The 22,905-nt window shown below is 37.8% G+C and overlaps 1 protein-coding gene across 1 annotated transcript; it reads left to right on the forward strand.

Moving 5' to 3' along the window:
* The first annotated feature begins 17,461 nt into the window (after positions 1-17,461).
* Positions 17,462-22,481, forward strand: LOC110866296 (nudix hydrolase 16, mitochondrial). Its single transcript, XM_022115507.2, has 4 exons — positions 17,462-17,885; positions 18,087-18,201; positions 18,834-18,917; positions 21,991-22,481. The coding sequence occupies exons 1-4, from the start codon at positions 17,815-17,817 to the stop codon at positions 22,294-22,296; spliced, it is 576 nt and encodes a 191-aa protein (XP_021971199.1). The 5' UTR covers positions 17,462-17,814; the 3' UTR covers positions 22,297-22,481.
* Positions 22,482-22,905: the final 424 nt, after the last annotated feature.

Genomic DNA, 22,905 nt, shown 5'->3' on the forward strand with positions numbered 1-22,905 from the left:
TATAATGTTTAAAAAAATAAAAAAATAAAGAAATATGGCAGCCCCAATTCAGCAAAATTCAGCCCCATATAGTTGGGTTTTGTGGGCTAGTTTCAAGGTGTAACCCCTTCTAAACACTTCCAAAGCCCAACCCATTGAAACCCTAATCCTTCCCCCTATAAATACCACTTATAACCAGCCTCCCTACCACTTTTGCAACACTAAAAACTCTCAAAACATCCTCCAAACCGTAGCTGAAAGCAAAGGTTCGAGCAGATTGACACCCCTTCACGAAAATGAGCACAACTCACTCAATTCTTATCCGATTCACTCGATTCTTTTTCCTACTACTTTGTATTGACCTTATCTACGTTTCCATGGGTTTTTCACAGTAAATAAGTCCCTGGAACTCCAGCAAAAAGGCTCCAAAGTCCACTGATTGTTTTTGTTTTAATCCTTGTTATTTCTTACCAAACTTGAGTCTATCTCATCTCAAACCTATGTCCTAATGCTTACAACACTTTAGTGGTTGGTTAGGCTTAAAAACAAGGTTGAGACACTTAAAAATCAGAGGATTAAACCTCATAAACTTGGTGTTTTGTTTAGAGTTTTTAACCCACAAGTCATGTCAAACTTTGTCTTTGATACATGAGTGATTATGGAACAACTTGGGTTGTCCAAACATACAATCCTCACATGATTTGATGATTTCTCTTAGTTAGTGTGTATATTTCTTATTCTTTATTGTATGTTCATGACCCTCCTTGGTTGTTTTTACATCAAGTGTAGTGGTGAACACATAGAGGTGCCTAAATGGAAGACTTGATCTTCCTACCTCCTACATGATTTCTATAACATTTAGAGGTACCAAAATGAAGATTTTTAATCTTCTACCTCATGCTTGAACTATTGGACATATATTATATAACCTAAACATATTATCCGAATAATCGAATCTTTGATGATGAACTAGTGTTCATATGTCGGGGTACTAGATTACATCATCCTAGACTATGATAACTTGTCACGATTCTAATGGAACCTTGTTCCATGAAAACATCTAAACTCCTTCGAGTTTCCTAGTGTCAAGAACAAGCATCATATGTACTAAATGATTATTTTCCATGTTATTCTCATATCTTATTTATATGTTATTTTAAACACCGAATCTCGACTCTAAACATACTTGAACTTTAACCCTTATACATTCGAACTCTAAATCTCTACTCGTCAACAATTGGATAATCGGAAAAAATATGCGAACCTTGTGAGTATACTCGTATTCCCCTTTTTACTTTTACCACTTTTGGGGTGTAACATGTTTATCTATCAACAAACTTACACATGAACATTTTGCTTAAACACATGAACATTCCTATAACATGCTTGTATACGTGATGGCTTGATGCTTTAAACTTGGATTTATCTTATGTGTTGAATTTATCATTAACTTCGTACGAGCCAAACCGTGACATATGTAGTGCTATAGGATTAACGACCCGCCTCTTTATCTTCGGTTATGTCATGAGCATATTGCGTTTCCTTGGTTTGATATGTTAGACACATACCATATTTAAATGTTCATCTTGAATCACATGCTTGCTATGAGGAATTGTTCAAACTTATCTTTTGCTATGTACGTATCAAACTTGTATACTCGCCTTTGCTTTTGCATTGAACTTTATTTTAACATGTTACAGGTGGATGTTGACGATGCATGGAATCTAGTAGGATGCTTAGATATACACTTAGAAAGAATTGTATTTGTATTGTATCATTTTATTATTTATGTTGTTGTATTTTGTTTCAAAACCTTGTACTTGATTCTTTAGAAATGAAATGAAACGATTATTTAAATACTTGTCACAATTATTAGCGTTATGATGTCTCGAGCAATCTTCACACTTCGTCTCATCCCGATGTTTCCGCCATTGGTTGGGGTGTGACAGATTGGTATCAGAGCCATAATTATAGGGAATTAGGAAAAGTAGGAATGCTTTAGCCTAGTCTATAGTTTTAGAGCCTTATTCTTATGTTTTACTTGAAACTACTTGCATGTTACCTTATTTGCTCTTATTCATTCTCTTTTGATCTTTTAAGCATATATGGCGCTTATGTGTTAACACTTGACATGCTATACTTGCTTTATTATGTGCTAATACATGTTTTATTATCCCACACATTATGTGCTATTCTAAATATGCTTCATTGTGCGTTTATATTTGTTGTTTATTCCTTTAACATACTCTTTCCCTCATGCATTTTACTCGACTATTCTAAATCCGTAAACACTCGAGACGAATTCACCAAAATAGGCGTGAAACCCACAATTTGGTGAACGACTCACAATCTACCTATTCTTCTTTTTACACGAGATATCGCCATTAAGCTAGGAGTGAAATCCACATCTTAATGGTAAATCTCAAATTTCAAATTCTAATGGACCCTCGTCAACATGTCGAAATTAAATTTTGACCCGACGAGTACCAACCACACTTAGGATACGAAATTGTCAAGTTAGGGGTGAAACCCGCACCTTGTCGACTAGTTCCACTCCTTGATATTTTGTTTTTCATAAATCCCGCCAAGTCTCGAAATTTCGATTGATTTGGGACATGTAGTAACCGGAAGGGTAAATACCGTTAACCGACTTGTCGGCGAGAGTATTTTACCTATTAGGCTAAAGCATGCTCCTCAAATTCGAAAGACTTTTCGACCACTTTGGTTAGTCAAAGTTCCGTTTTGGAACCATCCAAATTTTGATCAACATGTGTTTCTAATATTTATTTTATACGATGCAATCTTTCAAACTCGAGTATACTTTCGATATTTTCTTTTCATGCACACAACATATTGAACCTTTACCACACATTTATATATATGCATGATTTCATATAATATAATTTCATATTCCTTGTAACGACGAGTGGAGACATATCATTAAGATTGGAGTGATTTCCTTACCTTGACGACTAACTCCACTCCCCTTTTTCTAAAAAAAAAAACGACATCACCAACGAGTTGGGGGTGATTCCCTTACCTAGGTGATCGTTACCAAAACGTCTCTTCAAAATATCTTATTATGCAAACTCGATCATATTTTATACCCAAATTGTTTATCATTATTCAAAATACCCACTCATACCGATTTCAAAATGCATTGTTTTATCAAACGTACTTCTTATTCTACAATCTATTTTCACTCAACTCATATACGCGAAATTCATAATCATGTCTTAAAACGTTTTATTGCTCGAACTTCAAAACCTTACGAAATGCTACCTATCAATTTAATCGGCTCAATGAAACTCTTGCCCATGAACTTCATATTCGACTTAATCACTAAAACATGCTCACCTTCTACTTTTAATCAAAATCCAATGATTGTTTTACCAAATACCCTTTTCAACATCAACAAATCATTTGTTAATTTTTTAATCACTAAGTCCTTTTGCTAAATTTCTCTTCTAAGGATCCTAGTTTTCACAAGAACCTCCTAAATTCATAATTTCTTCTTTGATGAAACGAACTTACTTTTTAACGAAAACATTTTTCCTACACCAATTTACAAAACACGTGGGCAAGAAGACTTCATAGGGACCGACCATTTTTCGGATTACGTAAACCCTTTTAAACAAAATTAGCATTTCTATTTGTTACAAAATCCGTTATGCATAACCAATGAGTACTTTATGTTCCTTTACATATACAAACTATATTCTACCTTTCAAACCAGGCTCAATCTAATTTTGATTCGATAAACTCAACGTTTTGTTGGAACAACTATACATGCACATCGTCATACACGTTTTAGTCGATATCTCGCGATAACACCATTTATATCGTTCGTATCTACATACTTAGCCTTTCTAATCCGCAATGCCTCAACGTACACCATATACGCAATATTTATTTTTCATACCTACACCTATGTTCATACGTTTTATGCTTGTACTCATACACATACTACTTATACGTTTTACGCTTCTGCTTGTACGCATACTACTTACACGTTTTATGTTTATGCTCATACATACATGCGTATTCATACTTAAACTTATGCTCATACTTTCATCCTTACTCATGATTCATACATTCGTACCTATACGCGAGCGTAACCTGAGGGATTCGCTTGCGTGGGTCCCACACATACTTAAGCATGGACTTGCTTATATACTATATTCTTGTACGTACACATTCTAAACTTTTTATGTATACCCCGATTCATACACAACTAGTACAACCTATGCGGATCATGCGACGATCAAAATAATCACGGGTGCACACGGGATTATAGTGATAGGCGTATGAGAACCATAGAGGGTGCTACTGCGTATGGTAATACACGGAACGTAACATGACACCGAAGACGAAACGGACGTAACATGGTCAAAACATGGTGGATACGCCGCTGGTACTTCCTATATATAAGTGTTTTCACCATGTTACCAAAATTTCGTAAAACGTGCCATGGGAAATTCAGTGTTTTACAGACCTCTTGGACCTAATACAAGCTTTAAGCAACTCACAAACACATTATGTCCGATTATCCATGACGAGACTTCATCCTTAACATGCTACTTTCATCTATCTAATGCCCATATCATTCGTATACTTGCGTTCATTTAGTGTCAATTGTTCGCCCTATGCTCCTATTTCCTTCCTTTCATACGAACCTCATTCACAATCAAGCTCGTTTAAGCATTCAAATCCTAACTCATCTTATTACCCTTAGAACTTTCTAATTTTTAGCCATTTCAAATCGTTTTACCTATACCTGTTTACCCCTGCTTATGCCTCAAACCCATTTCGGCTCGACAAATCATTTTACAAACTTATCTTTATCTTCCCAAAATCTCGTACTTTTCAAAACGTTTCAAAATCTCAAGTCTCGAACTTACCAAAACTCTTTAAATCTACCTCTTAAATAAATTTCGGGACGAAATTTCCTAAAGGAGGGGAGACTGTAACGCCCTGCTTTTTCATACTTTCCATAATTAGAAAGCTCGCCTTGTAATGCTATTTTTGGAAATCATGTATTATTGTAGTCGTCTTTTCGTTGTAAAATCCGAGACTTGGATCATAAATAAAATTCGTATTTCTTTAAATTCACCATCTACATATTCATACATGTTCATACGTTGGAATTCATTGTACATCGAATCCTTATTTGTAATTCATACTTATACGATACTTATTCACGATGCATGTCCATGCTTGTCCTCAAATTGTTGATACCTAAAAACCCCTAATAATATGCTTATTTATACAACGGTTAATCATCTAATATGTGACATATACTCGTCACTTACAAACATGTTACATACTTGTACATTACACTTTTTACCTAGTTAAATCATGTTTTATTTCATATTTCACCTTGTTACAAGTTAGGGGAAACATTGTTGCATATTATTACACAACTTAATTAACAAAATTACTCATTATAATGTTTAAAAAAAATAAAAAAATAAAGAAATATGGCAGCCCCAATTCAGCAAAATTCAGCCCCATATAGTTGGGTTTTGTGGGCTAGTTTCAAGGTGTAACCCCTTCTAAACACTTCCAAAGCCCAACCCATTGAAATCCTAATCCTTCCCCCTATAAATACCACTTATAACCAGCCTCCCTACCACTTTTGCAACACTAAAAACTCTCAAAACATCCTCCAAACCGTAGCTGAAAGCAAAGGTTCGAGCAGATTGACACCCCTTCACGAAAATGAGCATAACTCACTCAATTCTTATCCGATTCACTCGATTCTTTTTCCTACTACTTTGTATTGACCTTATCTACGTTTCCATGGGTTTTTCACAGTAAACAAGTCCCTGGAACTCCAGCAAAAAGGCTCCAAAGTCCACTGATTGTTTTTGTTTTCATGAAATCCTTGTTATTTCTTACCAAACTTGAGTCTATCTCTTCTCAAACCTATGTCCTAATGCTTACAACGCTTTAGTGGTTGGTTAGGCTTAAAAACAAGGTTGAGACACTTAAAAATCAGAGGATTAAACCTCATAAACTTGGTGTTTTGTTTAGAGTTTTTAACCCACAAGTCATGTCAAACTTTGTCTTTGATACATGAGTGATTATGGAACAACTTGGGTTGTCCAAACATACAATCCTCACATGATTTGATGATTTCTCTTAGTTAGTGTGTATATTTCTTATTCTTTATTGTATGTTCATGACCCTCCTTGGTTGTTTTTACATCAAGTGTAGTGGTGAACACATAGAGGTGCCTAAATGGAAGACTTGATCTTCCTACCTCCTACATGATTTCTATAACATTTAGAGGTACCAAAATGAAGATTTTTAATCTTCTACCTCATGCTTGAACTATTGGACATATATTATATAACCTAAACATATTATTCGAATAATCGAATCTTTGATGATGAACTAGTGTTCATATGTCGGGGTACTAGATTACATCATCCTAGACTATGATAACTTGTCACGATTCTAATGGAACCTTGTTCCATGAAAACATCTAAACTCCTTCGAGTTTCCTAGTGTCAAGAACAAGCATCATATGTACTAAATGATTATTTTCCATGTTATTCTCATATCTTATTTTTATGTTGTTTTAAACACCGAATCTCGACTCTAAACATACTTGAACTTTAACCCTTATACATTCGGACTCTAAATCTCTACTCGTCAACAATTGGATAATCGGAAAACATATGCGAACCTTGTGAGTATACTCGTATTCCCCTTTTTACTTTTACCACTTTTGGGGTGTAACATGTTTATCTATCAACAAACTTACACATGAACATTTTGCTTAAACACATGAACATTCCTATAACATGCTTGTATACGTGATGGCTTGATGCTTTAAACTTGGATTTATCTTATGTGTTGAATTTATCATTAACTTCGTACGAGCCAAACCGTGACATATGTAGCGCTATAGGATTAACGACCCGCCTCTTTATCTTCGGTTATGTCATGAGCATATTGCGTTTCCTTGGTTTGATATGTTAGACACATACCATATTTAAATGTTCATCTTGAATCACATGCTTGCTATGAGGAATTGTTCAAACTTATCTTTTGCTATGTACGTATCAAACTTGTATACTCGCCTTTGCTTTTGCATTGAACTTTATTTTAACATGTTACAGGTGGATGTTGACGATGCATGGAATCTAGTAGGATGCTTAGATACACACTTAGAAAGAATTGTATTTGTATTTTATCATTTTATTATTTATGTTGTTGTATTTTGTTTCAAAACCTTGTACTTGATTCTTTAGAAATGAAATGAAATGATTATTTAAATACTTGTCACAATTATTAGCGTTATGATGTCTCGAGCAATCTTCACACTTCGTCTCATCCCGATGTTTCCGCCATTGGTTGGGGTGTGACATAACGTGTCGAGGAAAGACCTTGAAAACTCGGGTTGTCACATCATCCCCAACTTGAAAGAAATTTCGTCCTGAAATATAGCATGTGGTTACTGAGGAAGCTAGTTAGGTTGCATGGTTTCCTGGTTTTCCTGGGGTGTCACATCATCCCCCGGTTGGTTTGGAATTTCATCCCAAAATTCCGCAGTAACTTCAGCCTCAGCAGTGGTTTCGCTTTTCTCGAACAATTGGGGATACTTGTATTTCATTTGGTCTTCTCGTTCCCAGGTGAACTCTGGGCCACGACGGGAGTTCCAACGGACTCGAACAATGGGTATTCTGGTACGCTTGAGAACCTTAACGTTTTGGTCAGTAATCTCTACTGGTTCCTCGACGAATCGCAGCTGATCGTCGATAGTGAACTCCTTGAGAGGAACTATGAGGGTCTTATCGGACAGACACTTCTTCAGATTCTACACATGGAATACGTTGTGAACTCCACTGAGTTCTTCGGGTAGGTTCGGTTTGTAAGCCACCTTCATATCGCGGGTTGAGTTTGCCTCATTTACCAAAACGAACTACACCTTTCCAAGGTGAGACTTTAAGTAGCACTCGATCCCCAACCTAGAACTCGAGTGGTTTCCTACGCTTATCAGCGTAGCTTTTCTGACGGTCACGAGCTGCCGCTATTCGTTGTCGTATCTGAGCAATCGTCTCTGTTGTGTCTACGATAAGTTCTGGGCCAGTGATTTGGTTGTCGCCAACCTCTGCCCAACAAAGAGGTGATCGGCATTTCCGTCCATACAATGCCTTGAATGGAGGAGCTTGGATACTGGTGTGGTAACTGTTGTTATACGAAAAATCCACTAACGGGAGGTGTCTTTCCCAGCCGTTGCCAAAGTCGATTACACATGCCCGAAGCATGTCTTCAAGAGTTTGGATGGTGCGTTCAGACTGCCCATCCGTCTGCGGGTGGTATGCTGTACTCATGTCTAGCCGAGAACCAAAGGATTTGTACATCGCTTGCCACAGTTCAGAGGTAAAACGCGCGTCACGATCAGATATGATGGAGGTTGGCACCCCGTGCCTAGCAACCACTTCTTTCAGGTAGACGTCTGCAAGTGTAGAAAACTTATCTGTTTCCTTGATGGCCAGAAAATGTGCAGATTTTGTCAATCGATCCACTATCACCCAAATAGTATCATTTTCGCATTGAGATCTAGGTAGGCCAGTAACGAAATCCATGGAAATTTGCTCCCATTTCCATGTCGGGATCTCTGGTTGTTGAAGTAGGCCTGATGGTTTCTGGTATTTAATCTTGACTCTCGCACAAGTCAAGCATTTACTAACATAGGTCGCTATGTTGGCTTTCATGTGGGGCCACCAGTATGTAGTCTTGAGATCGTGGTACATCTTATCCGAACCAGGATGTACTGAGTAACGAGACTTGTGTGCTTCATCCATCACAAGCTTACGTAAATTACCATATAGTGGAACCCAGATGCGCCCAGTCACGTAGTAAGCGCCGTCTTCCTTTTGTTCTAACCGTTTCTTCGATCCTCGAAGGGACTCAGCCCTGATGTTCTCTGCTTTCAATGCTTCAATCTGAGCTTCTCGTATCTAAGTAGGAAGACTAGAGTGGATGGTAAGCTGTAACGCACGTACACGCTTAAGTTTAGTCTCCTTTCGACTGAGGGCGTCGGCCACAACATTGGCTTTGCCCGGATGGTACTTGATCGCACATTCGTAATCATTCAAAAGTTCGACCCATCGACGCTGTCGCATGTTCAACTCCTTCTAATCGAAGATATGCTGGAGACTCTTGTGATCGGTGTAAATGGTGCACTTGGTACCGTACAGGTAATGCCTCCATATCTTGAGTGCAAAGACAATAGCTCCCAGCTCCAGATCGTGGGTAGTGTAGTTCCTTTCGTGAACCTTAAGTTGGCGTGATGCATAAGTAATGACTTTCTGACGTTGCATCAACACACAACCTAGTCCTTGAATTGACGCGTTGCAATAAACCACGAAATCGTCTGTGCCTTCAGGTAACGAGAGAATAGGTGTGCTACAAAGTCTCTTCTTTAAGTGCTGAAATGCGGATTCCTGTGCATCACCCCAACGATAGGTGACGCCCTTCTGAGTTAGCGAAGTGAGAGGTTGTGCAATCTTGGAGAAATCCTTGATAAACCTTCTGTAGTAACCCGCCAAACCCAAGAATTGACGGATTTTGGTTGGTGTACGGGGTGCAGGCCAGTTCTTGATCGAGTCAACCTTGGATGTATCCACATGAATTCCATCCTCGTTTACCACGTGACCTAGAAAATGGACTTCACGAAGCCAAAAGTCGCATTTCGAAAACTTAGCATAAAGCTGCTCTACTCGAAGAAGTTCCAAAATGAGTCGTAGATGACGCTCGTGTTCCTCCTGACTCTTAGAATAGATCAGGATGTCGTCGACAAATACAATAACGAACTTATCCAAGTAAGGTTTGCACACTCGGTTCATGAGATCCATGAAGACCACAGGTGCGTTCGTCAATCCGAAAGGCATGACCAGAAACTCGTAGTGGTCGTAACGAGTCCTGAATCCTGTCTTGGAGATATCCTCGTCTCGGACTCTCAGCTGATGATAGCCCGATCTTAGATCAATTTTAGAGTAGAAGCTCGACCCTTGCAACTGGTCGAATAGGTCATCAATACGCGGGAGAGGATAACGATTCTTCACGGTTACCTTGTTGAGTTCGCGATAGTCAATACACATTCGGAAGGTACCGTCTTTCTTCTTCACAAATAAGACTGGAGCTCCCCAGGGCGATGAGCTAGGACGAATGAAACCCTTGTCCAAGAGTTCTTGTAGTTGAGTAGACAGTTCTTCCAATTCTGATGGGGCTAAGCGATAAGGTGCACGAGCTATGGGCGCTGCTCTAGGAGTTAGCTCGATTTGAAACTCGACTTGACGATGAGGCGGAAGACTGGGTAATTCCTCAGGAAATACCTCAGGAAAGTCGCGTACAATAGGAATGTCTTCTATCTTCTTCTCTTTCGTTGAGGTGTCAGTAACGAGAGCTAAAATGGCAGTGTGGCCCTTACGCAAACACTTCTGGGCCTTAAGGAAAGAGATGATGCCCACGACAGCACCACTCTTATCACCGCGAATAACGAGAGGTTCATCACCTGAACGGGGAATACGGACGATTTTCTCCTTGCAAAGAATCTCTGCTTGATGTTGAGACAACCAATCCATCCCAATGACGACGTCGAAACTACCAAGAACGATGGGGATAAGGACGATAGAGAAAGTCTGACCAGCAAGAACAAGATTACAACCATTAACTATGTGTGTGGCCTCGAGACTTTTACCGTTTGCTAGTTCTACAATGTGCTTGGTGTTCAAAAGTGTTGGGGTACGCTTAAGCATCTGACTAACTTTAAAGGGCACGTAACTAGTATCGGCACCCGAATCAAATAAAATTGAAACTAAGAAATCATCCAGTAAGAACTTACCCATCACAACGTTGGGATCATTCCTCACATCACCCTGACCAATCACGAAAGCACGACCCTTGGCACCATTGCCACCATTGTTGCCCCTATTGTTTCCATTTCCCTGATTATTGTTGTTGTTCTGATTCTGGTTCAGCGACAGTGTCTCTTGAAGTGACCCTCAGCACCACACTGAAAACATCCCTTATTACCCTGCTGTTGCTGCTGCTGATGGTTCTGTGGAGCTTGTGGCTGCTACTGACGATTTTGATTCGTAGGATATGGGCTCCTGCAATCCTTTGCTGCGTGACCAAGCTTGTTACATCTATGACAACGACCCTTGTTGCACGGCCCGCTGTGGTGCAAGTTACATCGATTGCACTTAGGGTGATTCCCCTTGTACCCACTCTGACCCTGATTCCCAGAAGACTGCTGACTGGGGCTCTTGTAGTCGTCAGTCCTTCGCTGATGAGACTGAGACTGAACAGAAGTAGAACCCTTGCTTGAATTTCCATCCCACTTGCACTTGTTGTCGCTAGGAACATCTGAAGTAGCTGCAACACTAATACGCTTGGGCAGCTTGTTTTGCTCAACTTCCTGATCAGTGAGACGATGGGCTAGCCGTATGACTTGCTGAATCGTAGGGAGGTTAGCTGCAGTCACATGGCTCTGAATCCTTGGCACTAAACCCTTGAGGTACAGCTCGATACGTTTGATAGGAGGATCCACCATAGTAGGACACAATGTAGCCAATTCGTTCGATCTCTTCGTATATGCCTCAATTTCAGACCCCGTCATCTTCAAGTTGTAAAACTCCACCTCTAGCTTGTGAATGTCGTCGCGATGATAGTACTCCTCCTTGATCAGATCTTTGAAGTCGTTCCATGGGGTGGCATTAGCAGCGGCCAACCCTAACATTTGAACCTGTGCGTTCCACCAAGTTAAAGCAGCACATTCAAGTGTTCCAGTAGCAAATTTCACCCTACGAGCCCCAGGGCATTCACACATCTCAAAGACAGACTCGATCTACTCAAACCAGTGGAGAAGTCCTACAGCTCCTTCTGTACCACTGAAGGTACTAGGTCGACAATCCATAAAGGTCTTGAACGTACATGCGGGAGGTTGAGCATGCTGACCTGTCGCGCGAGAAAGAAAAGACAAGGTTAAGCACAAGAGTTGGTTCGCGAGAGTCGGATCTAAACATCCTAAGATAGGTCGAAATGGCAGGTCATAGCTCCTGCGGGGGCTGCTGCGAGTGCCTCAGCAACTCGTTCATTGATTAGAGCTGTCAGCTGGGCTTGAGTCAAGTTCAAACGTCCACTCATGATCTTCATATCAAAGGAAACACAAGTGAGAAAAGTGTCGCGAAAGTGCGTAAGTGTGGGATGACAGAAGAGAGTAAGCACACAGGGTTTAAAACAGTAGTCGTTACGTTGACTAAGCATACCATGAACAATGCACTATGCAAATAAATAAACATGCAATATAAATATAAACCATATCACCTATAGTGTTGAGTCTTGCACGTGGAGCGAAGCGTCGTTGTGGATCGTTGAGCACTGTACAGGTTATAGTATGGTTTTGTTAAAAGCTTTCCCTTTTTAAAACCGAGTTCACTATAACCAATGGCTCTGATACCAATCTGTCACACTCCCAAAATCCACAAGCGGAGTATCACCGCATGAGGTGTTACTGACCAGGATCCAGCCACCAATCATATTGAACAATGTAATTAAATAAATAAAAAGTCCAACCACACAATATAATTGGTGTTCAAAACAAGTTTATCAAATTCAAGTTATCAGCGGAAGCATAAAGTTTAAAACCAAAAACCAAAGTATAAGTTTATAAGTTCAAATGTTTAACATGGAACTCAACAGTCCATGTCCCACAATGACTCCTGCTCCCAAGCAAGCTCCAGCTAGACATCTAATGACCTGCAAGGCATGTAACAATGAGTCAACAACAAAGTTGAGCGAGTTCACAGTTGGTTGTCCATTTTAAAGTTGTTCCAGAAACCACGAGTTCATTCAAAAACCATGAGTTATCCAATTCATTGTTTCCCAAACCATAACCAGTGGGGGCTACCCCATGTTAACCACTAGACCCGTTACCATATCGAAAACTGACTGGAGTATGTTGTGCCCTACGCCAATGTCTATCATCATTGACTAAGTGCCCAGATCCATTAGTCCACTCCCGTCCTCTGCGGCACGGTGTGAGGCTTGTCAAACCTAATAGCGCTATTTAACTAATGACCCACTCGCCATTGGCCCGACGATTAAGTCGATATAAAAATGAGGGACTTCATGATAGAGTTTTGTCTAGTAAGTTATATGTTAGCGTCCTTCCTATGGAGGACGGAGGTACATAATCTACCTAAGGAGAATACGCAGGTTTAATGTTGTCATCCTTCCCACCGAGGATGGAGGTACATATTCTACTCAAGGAGAATATGCAGGTTCCGTTTTAGTTTCTTAACCCATTCCCAAACCACTGCGAATCCCATGCCTTATAGAAAGTGTGAACTCACCTGGGTTTTCTCGGTTTGTTTATCTACTTGTTCACAGTTAATCAGTCAAAGCCAATAGTATGCATACATACGTAATCAGTTTCACATTCGCAAGGTTCACATATAAGTACAAATCACAGTGGATGTTCAATCAGTGATCACCAAATAGCACATAGCAGTTTCATAACTTGTTCAAATGCACAGTTCATATGTATGTTTAATAATGGGGCTTAACAGTTAAGTATACTAAATCAAACCGAATCATGTTTCCTCATGCATAGCATCAACAGACAAAGGTCAGCATATAATCATTCATTGTTATACTTGTACCAAACTACATTCTGTTTGTGAGGTTCTGACCTATGGCGAAACCCCAAGGTGACGAAACCTCTCAAGTTTCGTCAGCATAGAGGTGTGACGAAACCTCTCATATTTCGTCGGCTTGAGAGTATGACGAAACTCTACTATGTTTCGTCGACCAGAGTGTTTCGTCGGGGTGGGATTTCCGTCGTCAATGCAACAGCTAAGCATACACACACTGAAAACCCTAATCATCAACAACCGTTTCACCATTATCATCAATCATACAGTTATCGTCCAAATACAATAACATTAATGCTACTTATCATCATTCCAAATACATCACAGCACTTAACATCTAGCATGAATCCTAAATCATAAATTAACCATATATGATCTAGATTGCAACATGAATGTATTCGAAGATCAGATCCATTCAATACGAGTACAATATCAAACAGAAGCATGGGCTCCAATTAGCAAACATGAATGAATACAATAAGAACTTCTAGAGAGATGATGGTTGCCGTCGGGTGTCAAAGAGAGAAAGAGAGTCTAGGGTTTCGTGAATTGTGGTGCATGCAATATATATCGTAACTGCTGGTTTAACTTGGGCTATACCTGGGCCGAAAGCCCATGTCCACGAAATATCAAAGGGAGACGACGAAACTCCATGTTTCGTCGTGATGGACATAACGAAACTCCAAGGTTTCGTCAGTGTGGTGTGGTGAAACTCTAACTTGTTTTGTCAAGGTGGTTTTTAACTTTTTAAACAGTTCACAAGTTTCTATTACTTAAACACATAAACACATCAATCGTATACTAATTAATAACACAATATCTCAACATAAAACAAACGTGCACAATTACAAGGCAAACAAGTTATGTAAACACACTTGTGAAACAATTAACGTGTCGAGGAAAGACCTTGAAAACTCGGGTTGTCACATTCATGCCCTGCAATCTGAATTTTGAAACCCTAACCGCGACACCTTCACTCACTACGACAGCTCTCTCCAACTCGCCTACCTAACTCACCGCCGGAAAAATCGACGGCGGCCATACGCGACACACATCGGCGAAGTTCGCCGTCCAGTCGTTTCCGATTCTGGTGAGACCGCCGCTGGTCACGACGGCGGAGATGGTGGGGAATGGTGGTGGACCGGAATTTGGGATGAGTGGAGAGACGATGGAGATTGAGACATGGATGAAGCTGGTAGGTAGGGTTAGGGTTTTGAAGATATTTACTCATAGTGTTAAGAGTGGAGTGAATTGTGGTGTGGTGATTGAGGTGAAAAGTGGATCTGTGTTAGGGCTTCATTGTTAGTTAGTGTTAGAGTAATTGCTGATGTTTTTTGTTGATGAATTATGTTTTAGTTTCGGTTTGAATTGGAATTGAAAATTTAATTGTATATAGTGATTGGAACTGGAACTGGAACTGATTGTGGTTTGGATTAAGAATATGGTTTTAGTTTCTACTTAAATTGAATTGGATATTGTTTGTTTCATATATCCGTGCATTGATGACTTGTACTATTTTTGAAGATGTTGGTTTCAGAATTCAGATTGCAGGGCATGAAGACGACGATAGAAGATGCCATGGAAGTTAGGGTTTTGAAGGCGATGGAGAAGAAGATGGAATGGGGAAGCAGATAATGGGTTGTTAGGGTTTTAAATGTAATTCATTAATCAGGGTTGGGAAAAGACATAACTGCCCTCAGGTGTTTTGCATGTAACAGGGTTTAACAGTTAAAATGGATAGCGTTTAGGGGCGAGGAGCAAAATCATGAAGGCCTTCATAGATCAGGGAGTAAAATGGCTATTTTGAAAGGTTTGGGGCAAAACCGTTAAAGTGACCAAACCACAGGGAGCAAAACGGAAGTTTACTCTTATTTTAAAGTTGATTTCTAAAAATTTCTAAAATTATGGAAACAATTTCAAATTCTTATGTTGATTATACAAATTCATGTGTTGCTTGTATATGTGCTGATTATGATTATATACATATGTGCTGGTTATGATTATATATGTATGTGCTGGCTATAAAATTCATGTGTTGCTTATATAAATTATATGCCGGTTATAATCGTGTGCGTATGTGCTGGTTATACTTATTAGCACAATTATAAAAAAACTATTTTGCAACTTTTTAAAAAGGTGTCAATTAAATAAAAGTATAGCTATTAAAGATAAAAAATGCTTGATTTTTTGGTATTGTTTTTTTAATGAAATACTAAAGTATCTAAAAGTTATTTTAGTTTTAAAAACCGATGGAATAAATAGTCAATGAAAAATGAGAAAATGACTAAAACACCTTGAATTTTATTAAATAGTATAATTATTGTTAGTAATGATGTTTAATCAATCTTAGCCCTTAATTCAATTAATCAACGTTTAAGATATGTTCTTACTCTTTTTAAATAAGACAAAATTTGTATGAAATTTTAACTTTCAAACAACAAGCTCGTCGCTCGTCCATTTTTAGGGTTTCACGAGATATGTGTGTGTGTGTGTGGGGGGGGGGTGTGGTGCTCGTGATTGGACGGACCACGAGACCACTATGCATGTTCTTATTAGTCCATATTGAAAATGGAGTTAAGGCCCTCCGTAGTGGGGCTGCATATCACGCCGGAGAGGGGTATAACGCCCCATAGCGCCCGACAACACCATTACAACTGGCGTTATGGGGTTTTATTTTTGATTCCACGTGAAATTTATCACGCCGTGGCATAACCTTCCCCACTCACACACATACATTTACATACATATCTATCTACTATAATAAAAGAAACCAATTTTTGGACATGTGTCATTCATTAAAGGTATCATCAAATCTATACTTATCTTATATTAATTAAATAAATAATAAATTAATATTAAATCTTATCATACGTTAATAAAATATTATCCTCAAATCTAAATTGGTAACTTAATATATTTTTTAAAACAAATACTCATTATTTTATACTTATTTTATATTAAATATATAAATAATAAATTAATATTAAATGTTATCCAAATTTGTTAAAAATATAACTTTTTTTATTATTTGATATACAAAATTATATTTATTCAACTCGTGTAAAACGCGAGGTTTTTAAAAATCTATTTTTTTTTATTATTTACTATACAAAGTTACATTTATATAACCCGTGTAATACACGAAGTTTTTTAAAGATATAACGTTTTATCATTTGCTATGTAAAATTAGATTTATTCAACACGTGTAACACACGAGGTTTTAAGGATATATTTTTTTATTTGGTAGATTTTTCAACCGACTATACATGAGTTTTTTAAAGATACGACGTTTTTAGTATCTAATATACAAAACTACATTTATTTAATCTATGTAATATACATGGTTTTTAAAAATATAACTTTTTTTAGATCTATTTAACACGTGTAATATATAGGGTTTTTAAAGAAGTATTTTTTTATTATTTGGTAGATTTAGTCAACCCGATTATACACAAGTTTTTTAAAGATACGACGTTTTTAGTATTTAGTATACAAATTTGCATTTTTTTAATCTGTGTAATACACATGATTTTAAAGATATTTTTTTTTTATTATTTGATATATAAAATTACATTTATTTAACCTTTACAATATACGGGGTTCAAAAAGATTTAATTTTTTATTGTTTAATATATAAAATTACATCGTATAATACACAGATTTCTAACCTAATATATGTATAATTAAAGGGGTTATATAATTCTCTTACCAATACACCCTTTTATAATATAAAACCTTATAAAGCCCCTCTCTAACGCTTTTTCGTCAGTTATCGCATAACACATATACCCTAAAAAGAGTTTTGAGCCATGAAAAGCTGCAAATAACCCACCCCCCATGTAACCGACCCTTTTGTGTTGCCCCAACCCAACTTAGACACGCTCCGATCCCCAATTCTCTCACATCTTCTTCAATCCCAACACAACACCCCCTTTCTCTTTAGCAACAAACTTAAAAGGAATCAGTGGCATTGAGAGGGAGGTGCGTGCGGCGCATTGTAAAGCAATCGGAATCGGAATCTTTTTTTTCTTTTTTTCTGCTGAAAACGATTCATCCGGAAAAAGGGGTTTTAAAAAAGCAAATCTTTTTTGATTCTCCAAGTGGGTATAACTGAAGCGATGATAAAAGGGTGTTATCATTAGGTTTATGAATTGATAGTGAAATGTCTGAATTGGTGGCCCGCACTGGTCGTCATCATCAACGTTATGAGGCCGGTTGCCGTCTCATCGCAGGGTATTTTCTCATCCAATCGTATATTTATTCGAATTCTTTATAAAAACCCACATTCTATTTTTCCCCAAATTGGTATTGTTGATAATTAGGTTATTCACAATTAGGGTAATAGTTGATTCTTCAAATTAGGGCTTGTTTGTTAGAGTAACATTATTTGATTGTTTCCAAGTCGTTTATATTTATGTTGTGTGTTGTTTGCAGGTGCATTCCCTTCAGGTTTCGGTATACCGAAGATAGTAATGGTAACAAATCTGAGAAGGTTGTGGAGGTACTGATGATCAACTCTACAAGTGGACCTGGTCTTTTGTTCCCCAAGGTATATATAATTCTTTTGACATAAGTTATTTGAATGTCGAATAAATCTGTGACGTTAAGCAGTGTTTGTTCTTGGGGTTGGTTGTTTGCAATTGTTAGTTAAAACTGTTTTGTTATTTAATGGTGTTTGAAATAAGGAGTTTGGATTCAATTTGTGTATTCAGAACAACTTAGTTTACTTGCAAATAATCCCAAACACTCTTAAAACAGCTTAGGGGCTGTTTGTTTACCTCTTAATGAGGCTCTTAATGGTTCAGACCTCTTACTGGTTCAACACTTAATGGTTCAGACTTTTTGTTTCACGAACAGATGTCTGAATGGTTCAGACATTTGCCTCTGAATGGTTAAGCATTATACAAAGTCTGAATGGTTAAGACCTCTAATCTGAATTGGTCAGACATTTGCCTCTGAACGGTCAAGCATTATACAGTCTCTTAATGGTTCAGACCTCTTATTGGTTCAACACTTAATGGTTCAGTCCTCTTACTGTTTCAGCACTTAACCATTCAGATGTTGCCAAACAGCCCCTTATTGCTGTATTAAAATGGGATAAGCAGACAGGTTTTATTAAGTAATTGAATCCTTAGTCTTTTCTGTTCTATTATGTAGTTATTAGTGAATTTTATGTATTAGGGTGGATGGGAAAATGATGAAACTGTTGAGGAGGCAGCTGCGCGTGAAGCATTGGAAGAGGCTGGAGTTCGAGGGGATTTAATGGTGAGTTCAAATTTTGAAATTACTTATACTTCATTGTTATCTTGATATAATAGTGATAATCTACTTTTGAAATAAGCTTTAAAACAGTATATATCTTTCACAAATACAGATACAGAGAACAGTCATATATACTAACTAACTATTAGAAGATGTAAGGTTTTATTCTTTTATTATCTCATCTCATGATGTTCGGTGTATAATTAGAATCCTTTCATAACTATGGGATACTGGATTACAACCTTAATTTTTTTCACTGTGTAATTAGAGAGCTCTACAATGCATGATCTAGCTTATGGTTCATATATACTTATGATTGTGTTATTTGGCTCAAAACTCGCCCAAGTAGTAATATTAGCGCATAAAACATCCTTAAATTTGACGAATTAGATTGTTACCGACTTACCGAAATAATCCAAGTTTCATGATTATATCTGACACACTAACTGTTCATATAAAACTGAGAAATGTGGACATTTGAGTGTTTAGGGTTAGCCCAACCTTACCATACGAAAAATTTTGCTTTAACTTGAGTCGGTTATTTAACTTGCTTCGACCCACCATTTGTCGCCACTGACTACCAGCCTAGCACCACCATTCATCTACTGTCACCTCTAAAACTAATTTATTTTTGAGCTTTTGTTGCTATATCTAGAGCCGATGAATCTTGTTCGATGATGTAACTTAATCTCAATCGTTCATTTAGTGCTTGAGCAACTTCGAATAGTGGTAAGATAGTTAAATGTGACTGTGAGCCATTAAGCCTTGAATAATAGGAGTTCATTTATTGGAATCATTTTAATCGTTGTATTGTGTGGGAGTTTTTCTAGTGCTAACCTGATTCAGGAAAAAGTGTGTGTGTGTATATATATATATATTAATTTTAATGGAAGTTTATAAATAGATAATGTGTTGAATATGATTACAATTTACAAAGACCTTATTGTTTAAATATACCTAACCTTTTATTAATAAAGTTATCTTGGAGGCTTTTATGCATTCGAATTCTCTTCAAACGACTTTCAAGCTTCCATATAGCTTAACCTGTTCAACTAGCGCCTCAGCGGGGCTGAGGCGCATATACATTAAAAACACCATGAGGCGCGCCTCAGACTCGTTTTTTGGCCATTTCGCCTCGAGGCGCGCCTCAATTCAACCATTTGAATTGAGCAGAGTACACGAAACTGAAATGAACGTTACATTTTATTTGATTTTAGCATCTAACTTTACATTAGGAGCAAATTAGAACTCAAAATACAAATTGCTGTTGTGGCATTGGTTGATGCCATCCCAGCACATCAGATGCCCTATGTTGTCAAAGACGCAAGGCGCAGGCGAGGCGCATCGGCCTCGCCCGGAGCCTAGGCGCAAGGCGCAAAAAAAGCGTGGGCTTTTTTAAGAAAAGCGCACATAGAGAAAAAAAATATAAAAAATATGTTATGCTTTGAAAATAAATAAGATTCCACATATATAATTAAAAAAACTATTATACATGCCATTTAAGATCATGGAGCTAATAGTAGCAAAAGTTTAGGACTTATATGTTGTAAGTTTTGAGTGTGTGAATAAAAGTCTCAAAAGGTGGTAAATACTTTGTCCCACATCGGTGTGGGGACAAAGTGAGTGGTTGTTTATAAGGTAAAGTCTTTACTACTCTATTGTAGCTTTATGACATGTTTTACCACAAGCCCTACCCCCACGCGCGGGGGGGGGGGGTTTGCAAAAATGAGTTTCTGAGCTGGAATTTGGTTGAACTCATGCGTGCCCGCACCTGCGGCTCCGAAAAGCCCGGGCCCGCGTGAGGCAGTTTTTATTCGTCGTACTCAGTTCAGGTTTTCGTTTTTTTTTTTTTGGTTTTTTTTCTGCCTTTTGCGCCTTAGGCCGCTTTTTCCAAAAAAAAACCATTTTTGCGCCTAGGCTGCCACCAGGCGCTATTGGTGCGCCCGGGCGCCTAGGCGCGCGCTTTTTGCGCTTTTGACAACATAGCAGATGCCACACATGCAAAATTTGTTCATGTGAAAAAATTTGTTTACAAGTTTGGAAAAAAAAAAACGATCCTTGTTAGAAAATTGTATTTTTTTAAATAGTTATTAAATGTCGCAACAGAAGCTCTCACTAAAATGACAATTTGGATGTCACATGGCCAACTTTTGAATTTTTTTAATAACAAAAATAGACCTACTATTGGCTGAAAAGGTGGTTCGTTGATACATCGGGTAGTAAAATTTAGCTTGGTTGATAAAATCAGCAATGAAATGTTAACATCTATATTCTATTAATAAGGGTTGTTTTTACAAAAAAACCTTTACGCATCTTTGCGGAAAATACAGTTCAGTCCCTAAACTATGTTCATATATGATTAAGTCATCAGGTTAAGATGCATTGTTTTGTTCCTGTTTTTTAAACAGGAGATATAAACATTAGGGACATAAACATAAATCGAAGAAAAGTTTGAGGACGTAACCACTCACAAAGTTTTATATAATTTTAAATAAAAAGTATGGACTTAGTCGTGAAAATAGTTTAAACACTAAACCACATTTTTAATGAAAGCCATGTAGGTAACTTCCTTCTCTAATTACGTAATTTCCCTACTTTCTCTTCTCTTTCTTTCTTTCTTTCTTGTAACGAACTTCATACACGTGTAGATTAGAGAATTATAGTGAATCTATGTGTGTGTAGATGCTTATAATATATGAATAATACACATGAGTCTCTCTTTACATATGCATATATCATTCAAGTACATTCACCTAACCATGACGTGCTTTAATAGTCATGTTAATAAATGCTTTCTTGCAATTCTTGCGTTATTTGTGGTACTATATCGTCTATATTAAACCCCTCTACTAGGTCTCTTAAACTTTTCCAAAAGGGACCATTTGTCACTTTTGCTACGCTTTGAAGTCCAAGAATTTAATCATAAATAAATTAGTGTCGTGGGACTTATAGGCAAAATCAGCAAAAGTTCATATATATCTTATGTCAATTGCTTATTTTTTTTAACTATTTTTATTATGGTCAATTGCACATTAAGGTGTTTCTAATCCGGTATTGGCGATTATTTTGTTTCCAGCATTTTCTGGGTCATTACCATTTTAAAAGCAAAACGCTACAAGATGAATTTAGCCCAGAAGGCAGGTGTCGGGCATCAATGTTTGCATTATTTGTGAAAGAAGAATTGGAGTCCTGGCCCGAACAGAGTCGCCGGGTCAGAAGTTGGGTCACAATTCCCGAAGCGGTTCAATGTTGCAGGCACTCATGGATGCGGGAGGCTCTAGAAACTGGGTTCAACAAATGGAATGATGATGGTATGGTTCGAACCATGAAGGCTACAAATAACCAATTGGATGCTTGTGATGGTGACAACAACACTATCTAGATCCTATATAGGTGCACCAAGTGAAAGAAAAAAAAATGATTTTGATGCTTTCCGTTCTTAATTACAACTTTCTTGTTTTAGATGTCAAGAAGGTACATTGCAGTTTGTACTGATTTAACTGTTTGGGTGAATTTTATGAGTTTAAGACTAGTTAACAGTTGAAAATCTCGACTATCCTTTTGTTCTTTTTTTTTCTTCTCATGGGATGCTGTATGTCAAGGTTACACAGGTATCTATCTAGTGTGTGTGTGTGTGTGTTTTATACATTTATGACTTTAGTAATAACTGCCACTGTGATTCCGCATCTGTCAAGACAAACCTTCAAGGCTTGCTTGAGAACACAGCAACTGCCGATGGTGAGAAGAAGACGAACAATGCGTTGAGTTTTAAGTCATGTTGATCAACCGGGTCTTGGTAAACTGGTCCTTTCCAGTTCGATATGAGTAACCAAACTATGGCCAATTATAAGAAGAAATCTCATATTAGTTAAGAAAACTATGAAACCCAAATGAATGGACCTTCTTTTGCTATGTAATAACTAGAGGCTGTCACGTGTTACGTGTAACAACTTTTGCGGATATTTTGCTTTTTCTGAAAAAGCAAAAGTGT

Source organism: Helianthus annuus, chromosome 1 (genome assembly GCF_002127325.2).
Source record: "Helianthus annuus cultivar XRQ/B chromosome 1, HanXRQr2.0-SUNRISE, whole genome shotgun sequence".
NCBI lineage: Eukaryota > Viridiplantae > Streptophyta > Magnoliopsida > Asterales > Asteraceae > Helianthus > Helianthus annuus.

Excerpts from the sequence above, each read along its gene's own strand:
- LOC110866296 (XM_022115507.2), top strand. The coding sequence starts at position 17,815 with ATGTCTGAATTGGTGGCCCGCACTGGTCGTCATCATCAACGTTATGAG. Across the intron at positions 18,202-18,833 it reads CTGGTCTTTTGTTCCCCAAG|GGTGGATGGGAAAATGATGA; the intron begins GTATATATAATT and ends TTTATGTATTAG. Across the intron at positions 18,918-21,990 it reads GAGTTCGAGGGGATTTAATG|CATTTTCTGGGTCATTACCA; the intron begins GTGAGTTCAAAT and ends TTTTGTTTCCAG.